A 20,332-nucleotide genomic window follows, 5' to 3' on the forward strand; every position below is an offset into this window, starting at 1 on the left:
AGAACTTCAGAAGTAGCATAGTCACAACACAGTATTAATCAGAGGTGCGGTGGCATTGTGTGGTTCTAAACACGCAACATGACCATAATGTCATGTAACGTTACTGTAATGTCATTACAAAAAACGTTAGGCAGCATTACTGAACAGTTATACAAGGTTGTACACAGCCCTCTTGAATGCAGCGTTGTTTCTGTGTGAGTGTCTGGGCCTTTGAACGCTGCATTCTTTGACAGTGCGGTCAAACTGGGCCCTTCAAGTCTCTTTGAGCAGCAGGTACGAGTCCAGAACGACTCTGAAATGGCTCTAAAAGTCAACGTTCTATTGAAACGCCAGCACCTCAAATGTCCATCATTTAGGTTAGGTGCGTCTAAAAAAACAACTTTTATTTTACAGGTCAGTACTAAAAGTCTGGAGTAGAAAAATAGATTCCTCATTTGTATGTTTTTTTTTTCATTTTTTTATATTTTTTTTAACTTTATAATAAAAATAGAAAAACTAAAAGTTAGGGTATAGTTATGCTCAGTAAAAAATGACTTAAGTAGACTAGGGGCAGAAGAGATTGCGCCTGCTTTGTCAGTCAGTGTTTCTCTCCCCTTCTGTCTTCCCCCTCAGCGCTCAGCTGAGTGGTGTGTGCGTTTAGTCCTCTTACTGAAAGGGTACTGGATGAAGTCGAACGGCCGTTGGTGCGCCTGGTGGACGGGTTGATGTCCGCGAGGAAGTCTCTTCATAAAGTGGACCTCGCGTTGGTGCTGGCGCGTCCGTGAGCCTTTCCGTGGGCGACCGCGTCGGGTAAAGGCCATGTACCAGTTCTCGTAGCGAGCGTTCCTCAGTGCCGTGTAGTTGTTCTCCAGTACGATCTCTGTGAAGATGCAGTCACGGCCTTGACCATTTTTCTGTGGGAAACGTACAGACACACACGTAGGGTTAGAAAGAAAGCAAGCAAAAGAAAAGCAAGCACTTTCTATGAAGATTTACAGTTGGGAGATCACATATATGAAGGCTACCACGCACTGGGTCTCTGCGTCCACACACACACACATTCATCCCAACACACATACACATGCACGCAGCCTTCCTCACACGCATGAACCATATGCTACAGTCATTACAGGCCCAGATCAGAGAGAGGGGATGACAGTAAGCAATGATCCCCCACCCCCCTCCACCCACCACCACCAAACACACCGACAAGGGCAACTCGCGTCCGCCCAGAACCACTCGTGGGTCAGCTGCCTGAGTCACGCCATCACCTTTGCAAAAACAAATACCTCTGAAGTTACTATTCCTCCTAGTGCTCAATCAGCTTCTAGTGTGGATTTCCCTCTGCTTCGATCGACTACTGCTGTGGCTGTCAGCTTGTGGTTAAATATAATCAGAGTGCTCCTTGGGTTGAATATCAATCCATCAACCTCAAAATAAATCAAGTCTGTCTACTGTAGAGTTCCAATTAGGAAGCTCCTTGATTTGCTTCTTAATATAGCCCTACAGAACTTCTTAATTGAAGGACAATGGAATGTAATCATTTTGTAGTGCATCCTCAGCCATGCAGGACATGCTTGTAAGAGAGCCTGACCGTTATGAAGATATTACAGAGTTATTGACTAGCAAGTCTGGTATTATTATATTCTGGATCTCTGGTAAGCCCCTGTTTCCAAACCCAGTTAACAGACCTTTCCTTTACTGCTCTAGGAAACGTCACACACCGGCAGCACTAACTTAGCTCACTCCCACCTTTGGACAACATGAACTGTTAAAAATAAACCTAGCGTCCTGCATGTGCACACACACACACACACACACACACATAGATACACATATTCACACGCATGTACACATTCACTCCCACACAGACACACACACACACACACACACACACACAGACCAGGCTGTTGCTGAGCCAGTATGGCAGAGAGAGGTAGATCAGGGCAGATGGTGCACCTGGCAGGGTTCTGGACCGGGGAGGCGGGGCTGGCATCCCTGTTTATTAACCAGCACAGCAAGATAGGGCCACAGAGACACCCTCAGACCCTCACCACAACACTCACACTCTGAACCACCAAAGAGAACCCTAACCATAGGAACTATAACCTTTTTTCAGAACATGGTTAGAAATATGGCTATATTTGTATAAAGACCTTAGAAACGGAAAAATATGACATTTTTGGAATTCAGTTGTGGATCTACCTAAGAGGAGGGAAAAATCCGGAGCTCAACAGAACCTAAACTGTTTCTGACAGAACCGTGTCTATAACACCGAGTGCTGCAGCCTGCAGAAAGGTGAGCAGAGAATGATAGAAACTGTAGGATTTCATCCCTCGCTGTAGCACAACTCTAAAGGAGACCTCTATATGAACCAGATCAGTTCAATCGATTCAACAAACAGGAAACCTCTCTTGTTCCATCAGGTCCAAAGGTTCAGTAAGAGTGATGGAAATGTCACACTTACAACAGCACCGTCAAGATCTACAAATACAAATGAAGTTCTGATGCTTGCTGGACGCCTGGACAACTATACCAATAACGTGACATGATCATATACATATAATCATAAATATGACAATAATTTTTCTTCCTACCTTTCCAATCAGCTTCCCCCTCTTGTTCATGCAGATATAGAATCCAGTCTCGGCTCCCTTGATCCGCACACGACTTCCAAATGTGTCCGTCTCCACAACAAGCTTGGCTGGGGTAACAAAAGAGTTTTATTAGCGATCAGGGCAGAGAACGTTGGCACCGTTTGTAATGACATGTTGTTCAAAGACGTGGACACACACACATACAGACTGTAGTACACACCACACTCCTAAGTTTCTCTCTCTCTCTTTCAAACAGAAACACACGCACACACAGAAAATCTGCAGGGACCATTCTTGAGGATTTATGTAAGCATTACATTTTTGCAAAATGATAAAACCACGTGTGTCTTTGAAATTTAAAGAGGCTATCCTGGAGAGACTATCAGTGTTATTGTATTTTTTTTAAATAAATATCTATACATTTGACATTTCAGTGGTACCGTTATCTCTATTCTAAGACACACTTTTAAACAGAACAACAGTAAACGTCCCTGCATGGTGTTCAATGTGTAGCCTCCATCTCAAAACATTTAATTGATAAAACTTAAATAAAAAAATTTTTTATTTGACTCATTACTGGAAAATGTTGAAGTCTTACTCCCCCACCCAAAAAAATAAATAAATAAAAATGTACTTTTATATTCAATGGATGCAGTAACTGAACTGCTAAAGTAGATTCTCTACTTCATATTCTTGAAAAGGAAAGGCAGATTGCCACTCTTCAATTGCTACTGGTAGTCCTGGCCATGGTCAAACTGACTAGTCTCTGACCTGCCACTTCACCACAGCCCAGTAGTTCAGATTAAGGCTGGTGGTTGTGGTCACATTCTGAGGTTTGGCAATAGTAAAAATTGCCTCCCAGGCAGGCCACAAGTCCTGACCCCCCCCCCCCCCCCCCCCCCCCCCCCCCCTTCACACACTCGACACATCCAGTTACATTAATACAGATCGGGAGCCTCCATTCTCTAAGGGTTTATACCTTGCACACACACACTCGACTCATTAGCTGTAGAGATCCTGCTAAGCAAAATCCAACAGTAGCTGCAGTAGAGACACACTAGTGTGTATGTGTCCGTTTATATTAAAGGCAATTCCGCATAATATAACATGTTATTGGCTTGGATTTTAAAATTGGGATTCAAAGGAACATCTTAACTTCATGTGTACGTGTGCTTCATGAACAGATTAAGCCAGAGCGGGGGTAAAGTTGCGCGTAAAAGGCAGGCAGGGGTGGCTATGATTCGGCTGTGCCTATTTTGGTTCTTAGCTAGACAGAGGGAGAGGGAAAGAGCTATGCAGGAAATGTTCAGGAGGTTGAAGTAGGATGACTTCTAATGGCTCTTCCAGACATGCGTCTCTCTAGAGAATCACCTACAGCACAATCTAGAATCCATTTTACATTTTTTTCGACTCCGCGCGCACACGTCTCTCAACAAAAGCCTTCCAGATATCAAAGGTCATCAAATATTGTCAGAAAAGACGTAAAAAAGACTACTTGTAATGGAAACATACGTCATCTCAACAGGTTTAGTTGGTTTAGGTAGATGGCAATATTTTACGTGTTTCTTACTAATTGCTGTGTTAATGTAATATGATCTTAAACTTACCATGAACATCTCCATCATCCGCCATGGCGTTGATCTTCTTATTGGGGAGAACTTGCACGTGCTTCCCACTGGTTCGGCTATAAAGTTGGTAGGTCCGAATTAACCTGCGGCTCACCCGGTCCGTCACTTTACTCTGGTCGCTTACATGCTGCGTGAAATTAGGCGGGGACTGATTGGTTACCTGTCAGAAATTAGATGTCATACCAATCAGTGTCTGCAAAAATTGCTTCAATGTATTACAGTAGCCTAAATAGCCTATGCGTCACAAAAAGTGGAAGCCAATTTGAGGAGAGAATTGCAGTTGGCTGTCATAAAACCTCAAACTGCAACAACCTTAGGGAAATTATATATTTCCAATTGTCTTTCTATTAACGAAAGCCAACTCTTTTTTTTTTTTTTTTTTACTAATAATTACAATACATTTGTCCCCAATAGGCACCTTTTCAACTTGAAAAGCAACCACGTAATGTCAAATTAAAGATCCAATCAAGAAGATTACGCAAGCTCCATGATAACAGCGTGTGCGTAAAATAATGATTCTGAGAATGTACGGTAGTCTATTTTATACATAGGCCTACATATAAAATATTTAAATTGCCATGGCCGTCACATGCATGTACAATAAAAAAGAGATCAATGCGCTCAACTTATTTTCAATTCGAAACATTGACCTGACTGGAGGGGACAATGTGATGGAATGACCACGGAAACTTTGGCCCTCGTTTTTTACCCACACGACATTTTTCACAGCCCTGCATTTCCCCATGCAATGCCCCTTCTGTGCCCACGCATCCTGCGCGATGGCAGTATGTTCGAGATACCTGCCAGGCTGTGACGCGGGCAGCATGCCGCGCACCCGCTGCCCCTCGCGCCGTGGGCCCCATCTGATATGTTGTTGTATCACAATGAAATGATATGATCTCTCACCTTTCTCCCTCACTGCTCGCTATTATTACACGTCACTCTCGCGAACCACTACACCAACCATATGTTTAAACAATTTAAAAGTGGACGATTTGTAAAATGTAAACTATGTAAAATATGAATGCCGGATGAACATGTGCACTTATTCTCCTCTCGATAGTAAATAATGAATGCATTGATCGACATTTTAAAACATGACTGGGGTTTCCAAAATAATATGTGGACCTTACTAACTATAACTAATGATAATAAGTACAAATAGGCCAAATAAATACATATGAGGACATACCTGAGCATAGTAGCAGAATGCAAAGAAGTGTAGGAACCTGGAAAGAGATTTAAATAACGGGTTAATATATTGACACACTCAATAGATAGTATAAGAATCGAGTGTAAGCAAGTAGGAAATATACTTACAGATAACTCAAGGGAGATGGGATTCGTCGCATGTTGATTTGGTTTAGTGTTCCTTTGATAAATTATTTTCCAAATTCGACCTTATTTGGTAAACCGTAAAAGACGCGGGGTTCAGTTGCACTTGAAATCCTGGATTTCCAAGGAAAGCATTAAAATCCAAAACAACCAAGGGCGTATGAAGAGATGGATATGACCATAATTTGGGCTACATTCCTAGTGTAATCATTGTCCATAACCCTTCTGCGAGAGGTTGCCGCACAAGACTGTACTACATTGACAGTATGTGCTATAATTTTCAAAGATGCAATTAATTGTGATAACTGATAACAAGTGTCTGTCAGAATGTAAGTGCACTTAGAAGTAGCCTAACTGAAAAATGTATTCAAGTTTTGACAAAAGCGCTTGGAAGTGTCCTAGCGATAAATATCTAAAACAAAAACGAGGTCATCGGATGCCAAGTAAGATGACAGTTCCAGCGCGGCGGTGTCTTTATTTGTTATTCCTACAACCGACACTTCAGACGCTGTCTTCTAGATTTTATCCCGTTGCTGAGTGCGTACAGGTCGGCCTCCTTCGTGGTGAATATGCCGTGCGTGTCCCGTGCGTTCAGAGAGGGTGATGTTGCCTCTGTGGTCGGTAGTGAAGGACTGGTGAACTCTACCCGTCTCCCCTCTACTCCCATCCCAAGCTCCAATGTCAACCCCTTGTTCGCGCTCACACCCGTGGTTAAAATGGAAGGGCGATCTGCAAGGAACAAGCCCTCTTTCTCCAGAACAAAAGCGACCCCCCTCCCCCTGCATTTAAAACATATATTCACCTGAGGAGAAGTCAACACTTGCAGGGAGAAAGGAGGAGTCTTTTCTAGCCAGCGCGCAATGACGCTTCTGCGCCGAACAATCCTTGGAAATAATGAAATAAAATGTTGACTTGTGATTGACCAGGCTACAGTTTATAATATCGAATAAGAACATATGTTTGTTCAACGCTGCATACGGGGGTACTCTCTGTATAACATATGCTGTAATCGCTAAAATGATTTTATTTGCTTATCTTCATTGAAATCATAACTGTTATGCAAAGTGTCTCTTACGTTTCTAGGATGAAACTGGGATGTGCCGCAGGGATGCGACATGTCAGTCTTTGTAGCTAGCTTCATGTGTATTGCCGGGATAAGTGTGAGACATATTAAAAGGATTACAGGCGATTAGCGTTTTTAAAACACCCCCTCCCTTCATTTGATAAAGAGCCGCATTCTTCACAAGTCTCTAAACAGGAGCTTCTCGTCTTAACGAGGTGGGCTTTTACGCATTGTAGTTTAAATTCTCATGAAGAAAAGTATAAAAGTAAAAAAATTATTGTTGTCAATAGAGGTCTTAATGTCCCTAGTGTGCTCAATTTATTACCATTGACCCGAGACAACAAATGAACAATGACTTGCTCTGAAACTATATAAAGTCAATCTAAAGTGAAACAGACTTCTTCTAATGAACGAAAACGAAAACTCACTTCATTATGGATCAAACAGAACAATTAATAATGAACAATGATAAGACTCGCTCACTTCAAGGGGTCAGAGGCGAATGGTCCATTAAAGCTCTTCAAATTAATCACCCTATTTTGTTGTTTTTTTCCCCCTTAAGAGACAAGCCAAACCACCTCAAATTAACATTTGACCGCCTACAGGGACGATTTTAACCTCCATCATCAGAGCGCTTCGTAGTTATTGATTGTCCACCAATTAATTATTTTAAGCGCCATTTCTAATGTGGTCAGTATCGGGCAGTGCGATAATCAGACAAGAGTAAGCTACTAAACAGAGCAATTCAATTTATTAAGAATGGCATTTCTTAAATTGTCATTGTAAGCAAACCATGAAGCCAAGTACACACTGTATTAGCCAATGGCCTATTTTCGGAGCAGCTCCATATAGGCTAAAGGCTTAGGATACTTCTACCAATCGAGCAACATGCCGAACGCCATGACATCATCTAAAAATGCATCCCGAAACCTGTCAGACATTACCTCTGATAGTAAATCACATATTATCCAGGCAAAAACTTTGCATCGTATGCCTTTAATTCTACAAACTACAGTTGGATCAACGCACTGATTGATTACTTTTCAAACTGAGGTTAACCATGATGGATTTGGGAACCTAAAATTGATGGATTACTCCCCGCAGCGTCACTTAATGACAAATCATTATCATTTCTACCTTGTCATCCTGCCAGTTTCAACCCGACTGAGCCACCGGGGGGCGCCACAAATGTTTTTGCATAACCATGAGATATTTACACTAAAAAAGATTAATAACATACTGACATGTAGGCATACATTAAGATCACTTGCCGCTCTCACACCCCTAATTTGTCTTTCTTTGTGATACATTTTCTAATCACACTATAAAGTAACATGGGGAGTCAGGTGGCTGAGCGGTGAGGGAGTCGGGCTAGTAATCCGAAGGTTGCCAGTTCGATTCCCGGTCATGCCAACTGACGTTGTGTCCTTGGGCAAGGCACTTCACCCTACTTGCCTCGGGGGAATGTCCCTGTACTTACTGTAAGTCGCTCTGGATAAGAGCGTCTGCTAAATGACTAAAAATGTAAATGTAAAAATGTAACATGGATGGATCTCTTCAATTGTCAGGCATCTAGTTGCTTGATGGTTTATTTTTCAGCTTCCACTCCTCTCTCCCATCAGAGTGTGTGTATTTTTTTGTAATGTGTGTTTCACCTTCTGGTGTATATGTTGAGAGCATGAGAGTGTTGAGTGTGGACATTTGTGGCTTTGCTTTTGTGCACTTGTGTGTTGACAGTGTGTGAGCGTACATGAGTGTATGTTAATATCTGTGTGTGTATTTGTGTGTGTGTGTGTGATGAGCGGCAGGTAGCTGCCACTCTGAGGGCAGGCGCAGGGACTGGCTGCCCTCCCCTGAACCCCGGGAGCCACACATCCATCAGCAGCCCTGTGGGGGTCCCTGGCCCTCCCCCACCTTCTCTCTCCTTCACTCTCCTTCCTCCATTCCTCCCCAGTACTCCTCTCTCTCTCTCTCTCTCTCTCTCTCTCTCTCTCTCTCTCTCTCTCTCTCTCTCTCTCTCTCTCTCTCTCTCTCTCTCTCTCTCTCTCTCTCTCTCTCTGTCTCTCACTCTGTCATTCCACTCTGCTACTTTTCTTTTCCTTTTCAACCCTTCTTCTCCCTTCCTCCCTGGGCTACAACTTCCAGGCCTCCTCTCTGCCACTCCTCACCTCAGTTGATGTGTGTTACGGGGCCCAGAAGACCAGAAATAAGTCTTTGCAAAGCATACAACTTCACTGAGTTTGTCTGGTGAAGAGAAACACCACATACACCCACGGGAGTAGTGGACACGTGCCCTTCACGACAGCCGAGAATAGAACAGTATCCGATCGACTAGTCAAATGTGCATTGAGTTTATGTTACCATTGTTGTACTATACTGAGGCCTGTACGTAATAACAATTCGCTACGAGTGTCAACACCAAAGTCATTACTGATAGTCATCCTTTTTGTCACACATTTAGCAAGGAAATGGTAAGGTGTTACTTTAGCTGGGTAATGTTTGGGATTGAGTAGGTGGTTTGAGTCATATTAACCATGTGCGGTTATGGCTTAGGGATGGCAATAAGACAACAAAAAAGTGTTGCACTTCACTAGGATTGAACTCAGGACCCTTCAATTACAAGCACAGCACTTTTATGCTTTCCCCAACCCCCAGTTACTGGGCTGAGAGCTCAAGTGACCTAAAAGACAGTGTTATAAAGTAGCTAAATGAAGTCACAGCCCTAAGGTATGTTTGTAGCCCCACAGTCCCCCAGACTATCACCTCACTCATTAGGTGTGTGCTTTCCAACGCTTTATCCATCTGGATGGATGGAGCAAAAGAGAGAGAGGGAGAAAGAAAAGGAGAAATATCATGGCCTGAGAGGCAGGAGGATAAGGAAGGAAGGAAAGGATGCAAGGAGAGATACAGAGATAGAGCAAGACAGAGAAAAGCCAGAGGAGAGGGAGCGTGAGAGTACAGAGAAAAAGAAAGCTAAAGTGACAAAAGTTTCTCCCTGGCATCTCCAGTACCTCGGAGACTCCCTGACCACAGCTCCACTCACCAGTCTCAGAGACTGGCCAGGGGTGCTTTCATGGCTCCGTTGGGCCCATCCAGATATATGTGTTTTTCAACCCAACACATACTAGCAGTAATACCTATTCCATATGAGTGAAGGCACAGCCCAACACCAGGTTTTTCAGCATTAGGCATCAGACTGGACCCTCTGTTCCGCCGTGTCCGGAAGCTTCTGTCTGCTCATGTCCTCGTCATCCTCAGCTATGGAAAGGTGCTAACCTTGGTGCACAGACCATAATGATCACAGAAGAGTTCACTCCAGGCCCCTAGACTTCTTTATTGACAACAACATTTATTAAACATAAGTTCATAACGTTTCTTTCTTTGATTGTTTACTCTTTTTTTCACAATGAATTGTTGAGCAGTTTGTTTATTTATGAAACACCAGCTACATGATCTATACGGATCTGATATGAGTGAGTATGTTTCAAAAGCAGCTTTATCTTATGGTATAAAGGTAGTGTTCAGGTCTGCAATATTCACGTAGATATGGTGTGGTCCATTTGACCATTTCATGCTTGACATGCAATACCAAGCAAACATTTCTACACACGTGCTTTCACTAAACATCACTGTGCCTTTTGACATACACCCCCTCCACCACACACACACACACACACTTTGGGGTTGTCCTGCATGGTTCACACGGTCTGTGTTTGATGGTGGAAAAGGTGGCTTTGGACTTTCTCCAAACGTTGCCATGTTCTCAGCCCATTCACACAGGTCCGCTGTATGTGCTTTTCACATCTGTCCTCTGCTAACACCATCCATGCTATGACTGCAACACAGACACGTGGGGGTACAGCCATAAAATACCTGGCAACCTGCCGTTGCTGAGAATTAGCGGGACTCACTGAATGAGTAAACGTATGAAAACACTCGAATGACCAGGCTCGGCTAACACACACACAGGCATATGGGCCATTGCCTGGGCTGAGCCTGGACATAAAAACACGCACACACTGTTGGGTAGTTGGGGCAAGGAGGAAACGTCCTGCCTTTATGTGAAGTGGAAAAAAGCGTGGGAAATTGTTCCCACCAGTTGGCAAAGAGCATGGTGCAGACCTGCGTGGGTTTGAGTCCCAGATCAACGGAAGTCTTTCTGTTCATACTGATGTGCTCATAGTGTGAGGCGGAAGGAGAGGTATTCCAGTGATTAAAATCCCAACTGTTTAAGTTCCTCCTGTGTGTGTGTGTCAAGGCACACACACACTTGCGCGCGCACACTCACACAGACACACACAGACACACACACACACACACACAAGCCCATATTTGCTCCTATCCTGCATGAGAACCCAGCACCAGTCAACACATCACTGTGTAAATACAAAGTTCAAGTCATCAGGAACACGATGTCCTGACTCCATAATTAAATTAAAGATTAATATTGTCAATCAGAACTTAAGACTTCATGGTAACCGAGACTGGTTGGTGGACGAGTGTTAAATTTGATTAGACCCAGTGAACAGTCCAATTAATCCAGATAAAATACACCCACTGTCCTTATTTAACCTCATATTTGGAAAAGGAGTGCAAATGAAACCAGTTTGTGTGTGTGTTTGTGTGTCTGTGTGTGTGTGTGTAAGTGTACATATGTGACATTTTTGATAGTACATGTTGTGTGTGGTGTGAGTTGTGGTCAAAAGGTGGTCACCTGTTACATTGTGAGTTCTGTGGGAATTGCTATGATTATGATGTCGCAGTTGCCTGAAAATGATGACATACTGTAGGTTAAGAGATGTAATCATAGGCCCTTCATGAATTTGAAGCTACTTCTCAGTCAGAAAGATGTAACATCACAGCTTGCATTATCTGCAGGTGGTAATGGTAATGTCATAATGATAGCTTTAACTAGCCAATCAAAAGCCAGAATGAGAAAAGAAAAAAAAGAGGTTTCTCCACTCACCAGTCTCCTGATAGGATGCCAAACCATCTCAAACCAGATCAAAACCTCTTTATAGTATACTGTAGATCATTTAACAAAGATAATAAAATGAGTGGATGGAGAGAGAAAGAGAGAGAGACAGAGAGAGCCAGAGAGAGAGAGAGAAACAGATGACTCTGCTCCAGTCAATATTTAGTCCACATTCACTCCAGTGGTCATGGGATGGGGGTGGATATGGAATCTCTCTCACTGCTAACCCGTCAATATAAGTCACTGTCTGTGTATCCAGATTAAGACATAGATGACTGTAAAGAGATATTCTGATCACCCCACCCACCTTGACAATTCTATCAGAGCCCACCCTAGTGGACTGGTCTGGGGTCAGCAGTACCGTCCTCACATTCCTGGGACGCCAGGGACCATATGGACCAGGAGCTGAGTGGAGCAGCATGTGTGACGTCTCCGACAGACGCGGACACACACACACACAAACACACACATATACACACAAATACACATGGACACACGTATGCACATATCCTTGCACACACGTAGACATGCATGTGCAGGCACAACTATAAATACACATGCATACACACACGCATATTCACATTCACACACGTGTAAACGCAGACATCATCATAGTCCACTGCAACGGGGGTTGGGTCTACAAATGTCACCTCTGGACCCCAAATGTCACACACACTGAGGACCACATGGGTCATCCCTGATTGTGTCATGTGGTCAGGAAAAACTCCAGGCCGTATAGGGAGAACAATCCCAAAACTCTGGCTGTAACAAGGCTTGTATGTCATCACACTTCCTTACAGTACAACCAAACAGACAGCGAAAGTTTTCTACAGGCACCATGTCACACCACACATGAGTCTGTATGGGCAGTGTGGACAGCAATCATGGAATCAAAGCCTGTAATTGGTCAAATTGAGACACAAATCAAGCTGTAATTGGTCCTCATGCAGTATTGTCTTTCCCCATTGGCTCCCCTGTCACCGTACCTTCTGACAGCCAGACAACTGTCCAGCACTGCACAAATCTACAAAGAAGGTCTGTCAACGTTCTTTCAACGTTTCTCGCACCATATCAATTTCTACCAGCGCTCAGACAACTGTGCAGTGTGACCTGTCTCTGCACTCAGCAACAACCAGAGCAGGAGGAAGAGAAGAAGGAGAGAGTGAAGGAGGAGGGAGAGAAATACATAAAGTGAGAAATGGGAAGAGAGAGAGAGGTAAGAAGAGGGGGTAGCATTAAGTGGAGTGAGTGAGTGAGTGAGAGAGAGAAGAGAAGGAGGGGAGGGGCACGGGGAAGGCAGAAAGAGGGATCAGCGAGCGAGCGAGCAAGGGAAGAAATTGAAAAAGCAGAGGCGGCGCGGGGTCTTGCAGGAATTTTCGGGAGAGAGGGAGCGAGGGCTGGCCGAAAGGAGCGAGGAGGCAGCGTGTTGAGAGCTGTTGTGTTTCAGAGGTCCCCTTCAAAGCCAGCGGCTCCTGATGTCTTTACCAGACGCTGGGCTGCAGGCTTGCAGGCTGCAGATTGTGGAGGCCGCAGACTGCAGCTCTGTGGCAGGTTAGGGGCCAGCGGGACACTTAGGACTTCTGAGTTTTGACGACTGGGGTTTAGGTAGTCTGTGAAATGCAAGCTGAGTGTGTTGGAGTGTGACGCTCGAGGTGAACCTGCACGGGGCAGGGGCTAGGACCCGGAGAAACGGTAGAGGTGACATAACAAATGTTTAGAGAGTGTTGGGCTGGGGTGAAGTGATTTCTCTCGCTTTCTCTCTCTCATGCACATATTGACCACAGGTTCACTCTGACTGTTGTGTGTTGTCGGCATGGTAACAGAGAGGTTGCCTGCGCGTGTGTAGCCTGGTGAAGTCTTCAGCCATGCCACCCAGCAGGCGCACGCCTACACAGCTCATGGCCCGACCTTTGACCTATGTAGGGTCACTGGAGTGTGACCATGGGTGTTTGGCAGATTTACAGTAACTGTAACTGGCATGGAGACATTTGAGAGAAGACTTACTGAAAACCTTTACCATATGTCATTTTCAGACATCGTACTTCAAGTTGACTCTATTATCAAATAGTATTTTGGTTAAAAGAATGGTGGGCTCCCAATACCAGATGCTACTCTAGTCTAGTACTCTGGAGTAAAAAAAAAAATAGACTTGGCTTAGAACATGGTAAGTACTCAATGGAGCACCATTACAGAATAATTAACCACAGAGGCAAACTGTCAAGCCATCAATTCCCTCCTCAGCCAGGATCTTTTGACCTTCCAAACGACAATCCTCCACTCTCAGCTTACATCACGTTTGACTGCCCGTCTGCACCACTGACTAGGATATAATATTATCAAACAGAGCTACGTCGGTGTGTTAATGGTCAACGTGTTTAGGATTCCCACCGTACATGCCTAATTAGGTCAACGGTCTGCATTTAGAGCCAGGGCTGGAACTACAGGAATGTTATACGGCGGGAGGGTTGGTTACATTTACATTTAGTCATTTAGCAGACGCTCTTATCCAGAGCGACTTACAGTAAGTACAGGGACATTCCCCCGAGGCAAGTAGGGTGAAGTGCCTTGCCCAAGGACACAACGTCAGTTGGCACGGCCGGGAATCGAACTGGCAACCTTCGGATTACTAGCCCGATTCCCTCACCACTCAGCCACCTGACTCCTGTTGAGGAGGGAGGGGCCGGGTGGTCGTGCTGGGGCCTGGGTGGTGGTGCTGGGGGTGGTGGTGCTGGGGCCTGGGTGGTGGTGCTGGGGGTGGTCGTGCTGGGGCCTGGGTGGTGGTGCTGGGGGTGGTCGTGCTGGGGCCTGGGTGGTGGTGCTGGGGGCGGTGGTGCTGGGGGTGGTCGTGCTGGGGCCTGGTTGGTGGTGCTGGGGTTGGGAGTCAGCGAGCGAGAGAAGAGAGAGAGCGTGCATTCCATCCTGCGCTCTCGGTTTTCCCTCCTTTGGACGTCAATCAGGTGTGTTATCTCCTCCCCTCTCCCTCTCCCCTGGCCGGCCCCCCTCTCTCCCATAGGGGTCTGTCAGTGTGGCTGTCGGCCCTGAGCGATGACGGAGGGGGGCCTCTCATATCTGGAATAGCTGATAACCCCAGGACCCCCAGAGCGAGACCTTCGCTGTCCGGTTAGACACGCTGACACCCCGTCCTCTTCTCACCTTACACCTTCTCGTCTTTCCCCACTAATGCACCCAGTGATGCTGCCCAACATCCACGTAACGCCCCTCAGAACCTCCTCGCAACCAAGCTATGTCATCCAAAAAACATTGGAAAAACACCTTCAGCGTAGCGTCACTCAAATCCGTTATCTATCATTTAACCTGTGAAATCTAATTATGACTTTTACAACTTGCCGACACTGGCAACCTCCTAAACACATCCGACTCCTAAAAGCTGCTCTCCGTCCATAACCTTATCACAGGCCTGAAATAGCTAGCAGGGTCAACAGGGAGCTTTGTCAGACACTTGGCCCTCTGCGACCTCACAAGACATTGCAAACTCGACCACACACTCCCTACATATCCAAAAAAGTCATGTCAACGGAACCCACCCAAATATGCTCTGCCGATGTGTTTTACGAGTAAAGCAGAGATGTAGAAATGTATAAAACACAGTTGGAGTTGAGGTCGATGTCATATTTGCACCAGATCAGTAAAGTATGATTATATGGCATTCTGGAGCAGCAACGGAAAGTTCTGTTTATGTTCGTGGAGTATAGATTAGGGGCTTTTCGGTGGAGTTGGGGGGTGCTGAGTGTGTGTGTGTCTGTTTGAGAGAGTGGAGTGGTGGTGTGTGTGTGTGTGTGGCGGGGGGGGGGGGGGGAGAAGGGGGACGTGATCTGATGTGGGACGTGCTGGCCCTCTTGACAGGAGCTGTCGCTGGAATAGCAGGGGGGTCCTTATCAATCAACCCCCCCACCTGCCACTCAAACTGCCTCACCATGGCAACCACAGGCCTGCTATCTGGCCAGCTGTCTCTCTGCCTATGTCCTGGTCTGAGAGATGGGCTTGTTAAGGGGGGACCATGTCATCGGGACCAAGTCACAATGGTGCTGAAAAGAAGCCTATTCTAAGTCACTGTATGGCCAGGAGTAGTAAGCATGTGCACAGGATTTGATTTAGGGTTTGATTTTAGTTATGGGGGTTAATTGATGTGGGTTTCAGCCTAGGATGACACTCTTCCAATACTTTCTGTGATGGACAAGCAGAAAACCAAACAGTCTTAGGGAGACAGTGGGAGAGAGGGAGAAACTCAACAGTGGGACAGAGTGTGAAAGTCAACATCTGCTCCCCCCCTCCCCCCATCCCTGCCTCCCTGCCTCCCTCCTTCCCTTCCTCTTTCTGTCTACGTCTCTCTCCTTCTTTCTCTCTCACTTTGTCTCCCTTAATTTCATAAGGCTGCTAAGTTTGTCTATTATTTTCTCTCCCTGTCTCTCTTTGGCAAGATGCGATGTTCCCATAGAGTGGTGAAGAGACAGATTGAGGGATAGAGAGAGAGAGAGAGAGAGAGAGAGAGAAGGGGCAACCCTGGGGCTTTTGTTTAACAGTAGCAGAATGAATATGTAAAGGAAAGCTCATAAATAGGGTGGTGGTGAGGCAGGGGGGGGGGGGGGGGTGAAAGGGACCCCCGGGGGGAGCAAAGCCCTGCTGCGTCCCTGCCTCTGACCAGGCCCTGCCAGGGACCACACTGACACACTGTCCACTCACACAAAAGACAGGCTTGGGATACTGTCACTGTCCACACACAAACACACAGACACACTCACAGATATTTGTGTCTGCAAACACACACACACACACACACTCAGACAAGAGTCCGTCAATCAGAGGGGACAAGGGGCATGGCGGGAAATGGTTGGGAGCAGATACATCACTCTCTGATAGCACTGGGTGAAAGACACAACGAAACTGGAAGATGCATGGGGACTTTCAACCTATTTCATACTCATCCGAAATCAACTGGTAGTGTAAAAGCATTGTGAGAAGTGTGTGCGCCTTTCTTCCTCCCAGATCCCTCTCTCTCTCATGCACTCTCTCCCGCCAGCTATAATGGCAGTGTGCTGATAGCCAGTGTCACTGCTGCAATCATCATAGCTGTGGTTGTCTCCACGCAAACCCATGTCCTGCAGGGTGATTTGGACAAATTGGGATGTGATGTCTTTACCTCTCTGTGAGAGAAAAACATTGGTTAGGACACAGAGAGTTGGCTAGTTACAAAAGAAAAGGAAAGAGAAAACACGACAGCACATTCAGATTTTTCTATCTGCAAATACATCTGGTCTGCTGTTGCATATAGACCTAAAGTGCTGTGACGTGATTTATACAATCCTAACTAACATCATAAGGAGCAAGTGTAGGGCCTATAAACAAGAACATTAGGTTTTATTGCAATTGTTGTTCACTTTCAGATTTTTTTGTTGTTGTGTTTAATGTTTTTATTGATCATTCAAGTTAAGTAACATAAACATGTCGACAGAAATTGGGCATCACAGTCTTTATTCACTTTCAGATTTTGAATTGTCTTTGAAAATACCAGGTAGTTGGATTGGTTTTGATGCACTCCTTGAGAATATAACAAAGGCAGTGATGAAACTGGATGTCCGAAAACTAGCTGAAGGAGACTGAAGAAAACAGATACCTCTGTGGGTGTGAGTGTGTGATGTGTTTGAATGATGTGTATCATTCTGCCCTGCATACAATGTATTTAACATATACAGACCAGGACACACTGCCTCTCCCTAAAAGGAAAAAAAGTTATAATGTATTGCGTTGTTTATTCAAGCCAGTAAAACCAACTCTACACCAGACACAGCCACATGCAGGTGCATACTGACTCGACCGGTTTGCTGGAACTCTCAATGACCACACTACAGCTATAGCCAAAACACTTTGAACCCTATTGTTTTATGGGTCAACACATCAAACTGAGAACTAAGAAACCAACAATTGGGTACTTTAAATGTAAATACCACACCAAATTCTAACTTTTGAGTGAAAAAATAGTTCTTCCCTAAATGGATACAGCATACAACGTTTTGAACAAAGCTTTTCAAACTCTTACTCTGCAACCACAATTTCAACCTGCATGGTCATAATTATTTTTCTATGGTCAAGATTCAGACCCTTGTTGTGACCTTACTGCTAAACCCTGCATGGTTTACACTCACAAACACATATTAGATCCCTCTCCTGATGTGGTTTGAACACGCCCCATCAAACCTCATACCTTCCACCAACTGGTTAATCCTTCATGGTTCATTCTGTGTGGTCAGAACACTTCCCAACCCAACTTTAAGCAAAGTTTGATGTTCACACTGTCCAAACCATAGACGACATTTAAGTACTACCGGTCAAGCTTGGTCAAGCATTGTCCAAACCTCTGAATGCACTGCGACCCTTGGCATCGTCCCAGGTTAACGCTACACAGACAAAAAATGAAGGACCACAGCTTAAGTCACACTGTATATATTCTAACAGGTTTTTAGCCTCATCGATCCAAACTCACTACATTTTAAACCACAGATGACCTGCCCTGACCCGACCACAATTAGCACCCACTTATAACATAGTTTAATAACCCTCCATGGTCCAACCCCCCCCCCCCCCCCCCGGCCTCACTTTACACCCCCGTCAACAGCAGTCACAGGCTGACCTGACACGACCACACTCTCTCCAGCCTCTATTGTGGCCCCTCTCTTTAAAGAGAGCCATAAAGAGCTGCCATAGGGCCCTAGTCCCACTGCAGGATCACAGGGCCCACAATGCAAACTGGGAAATGGTGTCTATTGTTATTCACAGAGGCAGACACACAGGTCAGCCTTTGACTGAGGGGACTCCGCCATTACAGGTAGTTGCGAACTGTCACCACTCGTTGAGATTAGGGCCCAGTACACAAAGAGGGTTGTGGCCCCACAATGACTTCAAATAGGTTTCAAGGTAAACTCCCCTCTACACCAGAGAATGGAGCAGAGCCCCCAGTCACAGACACTTGCGGTACCTTGCGTATTGTGGGCCTGGCTGCGTATTGGGCCATCGTTTTCTTCCCCTTGGCGTCGTAAACGAACAAAGTAATAAGATGTCTCCCCGCATTTGCGAGTGAATGGCGTATTGAATGTGGAGTATGCCCTGAGTTAATGGCGCAGTGCTGACCTGGTTTGGACGACATCCAAAGGAGTAATAATGCTGTGATCACACCATGGTGAAGCTTCTTGGGTTTCCTAGGAGCCTGATGTGTTCGAGTAGGATCTAGAATGGCCTGTAGGGCGACACAGCGATGTGTTCTCTGGTCTAGACCTCACCTCCTCGTTCTTCCACCTGCACTGGACTGGCCTTAAACATGTGTCTACAGTGCCCTCTAGTGTCAGTTCCCGTTGATGCATGTCCTGCATGTGCAGAGGGAAGTACTGTTTATGTGAGGGTCAAATGACCATAAAATAAAATAAGAGCCGTATGTGGGTTAGTGTGTAGGACTTTGTTTTCAAATGAGTGTGGACAGGGATTGCAAGTGCGTGTGACAGTATTGGACTGAGTGATAGCAATAAGTGAGAAACAAGCTGTAGTTGCTCACGACATGTACGTATCAATATCAGCCTGCGGTCATTCAGCATGTATATTTAGGCATGAAAAGGTAGGTTTTGAATCAGTGTATCTTGTACTTATGCAACAGCTATATCATTCAACATTTCACTGACCCTTGATCAAGGCCTCCCTGTATTCTCTGTGCTGCTTCACCCCACACTCAATGACCTCTAACCTTCTCAAGGCTCACTTCAAAGTAGCCTGGAGTCACAGACGCAACAGGAACCTAACAATACAAGTTCTCCACATCAAAGACCGCTGGCAAAAACGCCTTCACAAATACGCATCGGAACATACAAAGGGACCAATCAACATCTTATGGCTTTAATGATGCAGGAGAATAAACACATACACATGACGTAACTCAGGAGAAACCAGCTCTGGTCTTTTTTAAATAGTGTGGGATGCTTATTGGGAATGGCGTTAGCATAATAGCATCAGTGGTGCTGTCTGTGGCCTCTGGGCTAGGCTAGATGATTAGCATCTTAAACAACTTTCACCCTGACAATACACCTCTCTCAGACTCATTTCTGACACCCTCCCTAGTGTGTGTGTGTGTGAGTGTGTGATTGAGTGTGTTTATGTTTGTATGTTATATGTTAACATACTGTATTATATGTTTATGTCATTCAGTTTTATAGAACCTGCAATCAAACCAAGGATTTTTTTTATATTAAAGAATATTTTTTAAATGTATAAACACTCCTTGTTGACCCAGCTCAACGGGTCTTTCCTTCCCTCTCTCATTCCCTCCATCTCTCTCTCCCCCGTCTCCCCAAACCTTTGCAACAGCAGCTCTTCAAAGTTATTCATAATTTGACCACCAGATGTCAGAGTAGATTCTATACATATTTTTTTAATGATTTTCTCAAAAGAGCATCATCTATTAATGTATTGTATAAACACAGTAAATGTTACCAGCGATCTAAACACAGTCACAAACCAATGATCATTTTGTAATCCATACAAGTATCTGAAGCTCACACAAGTGTCAACTACTTTAATCAATCATTTAGGTCATAAAGCTTTGTATTTACCATTGCTCTCATAAAATATATGAACATACACAATTCAGACAGTTATATATTAGAAAATAAACTCTGGCTTTTGCTAAAACCATACAGTATGTATAAAAAACATTTAGATACATCCTGTGTAAAAATGTACAGCTCTGACAGTCAAG

General features: G+C 44.9%; 1 protein-coding gene across 1 annotated transcript; it reads right to left on the reverse strand.

Annotated features, from left to right (window-relative positions):
* Positions 1-608: 608 nt before the first annotated feature.
* Positions 609-5,556, reverse strand: fgf8a (fibroblast growth factor 8a). The gene is made up of 5 exons (XM_067236377.1): positions 5,525-5,556; positions 5,397-5,433; positions 4,184-4,364; positions 2,577-2,683; positions 609-893 (listed from the first exon to the last, which is right to left on the reverse strand). Exons 1-5 carry the CDS (start codon positions 5,554-5,556, stop codon positions 609-611), a joined length of 642 nt encoding a protein of 213 aa, XP_067092478.1.
* Positions 5,557-20,332: the final 14,776 nt, after the last annotated feature.

This window comes from Osmerus mordax, chromosome 5 (genome assembly GCF_038355195.1).
Source record: "Osmerus mordax isolate fOsmMor3 chromosome 5, fOsmMor3.pri, whole genome shotgun sequence".
NCBI classification, from domain to species: Eukaryota; Metazoa; Chordata; class Actinopteri; order Osmeriformes; family Osmeridae; genus Osmerus; species Osmerus mordax.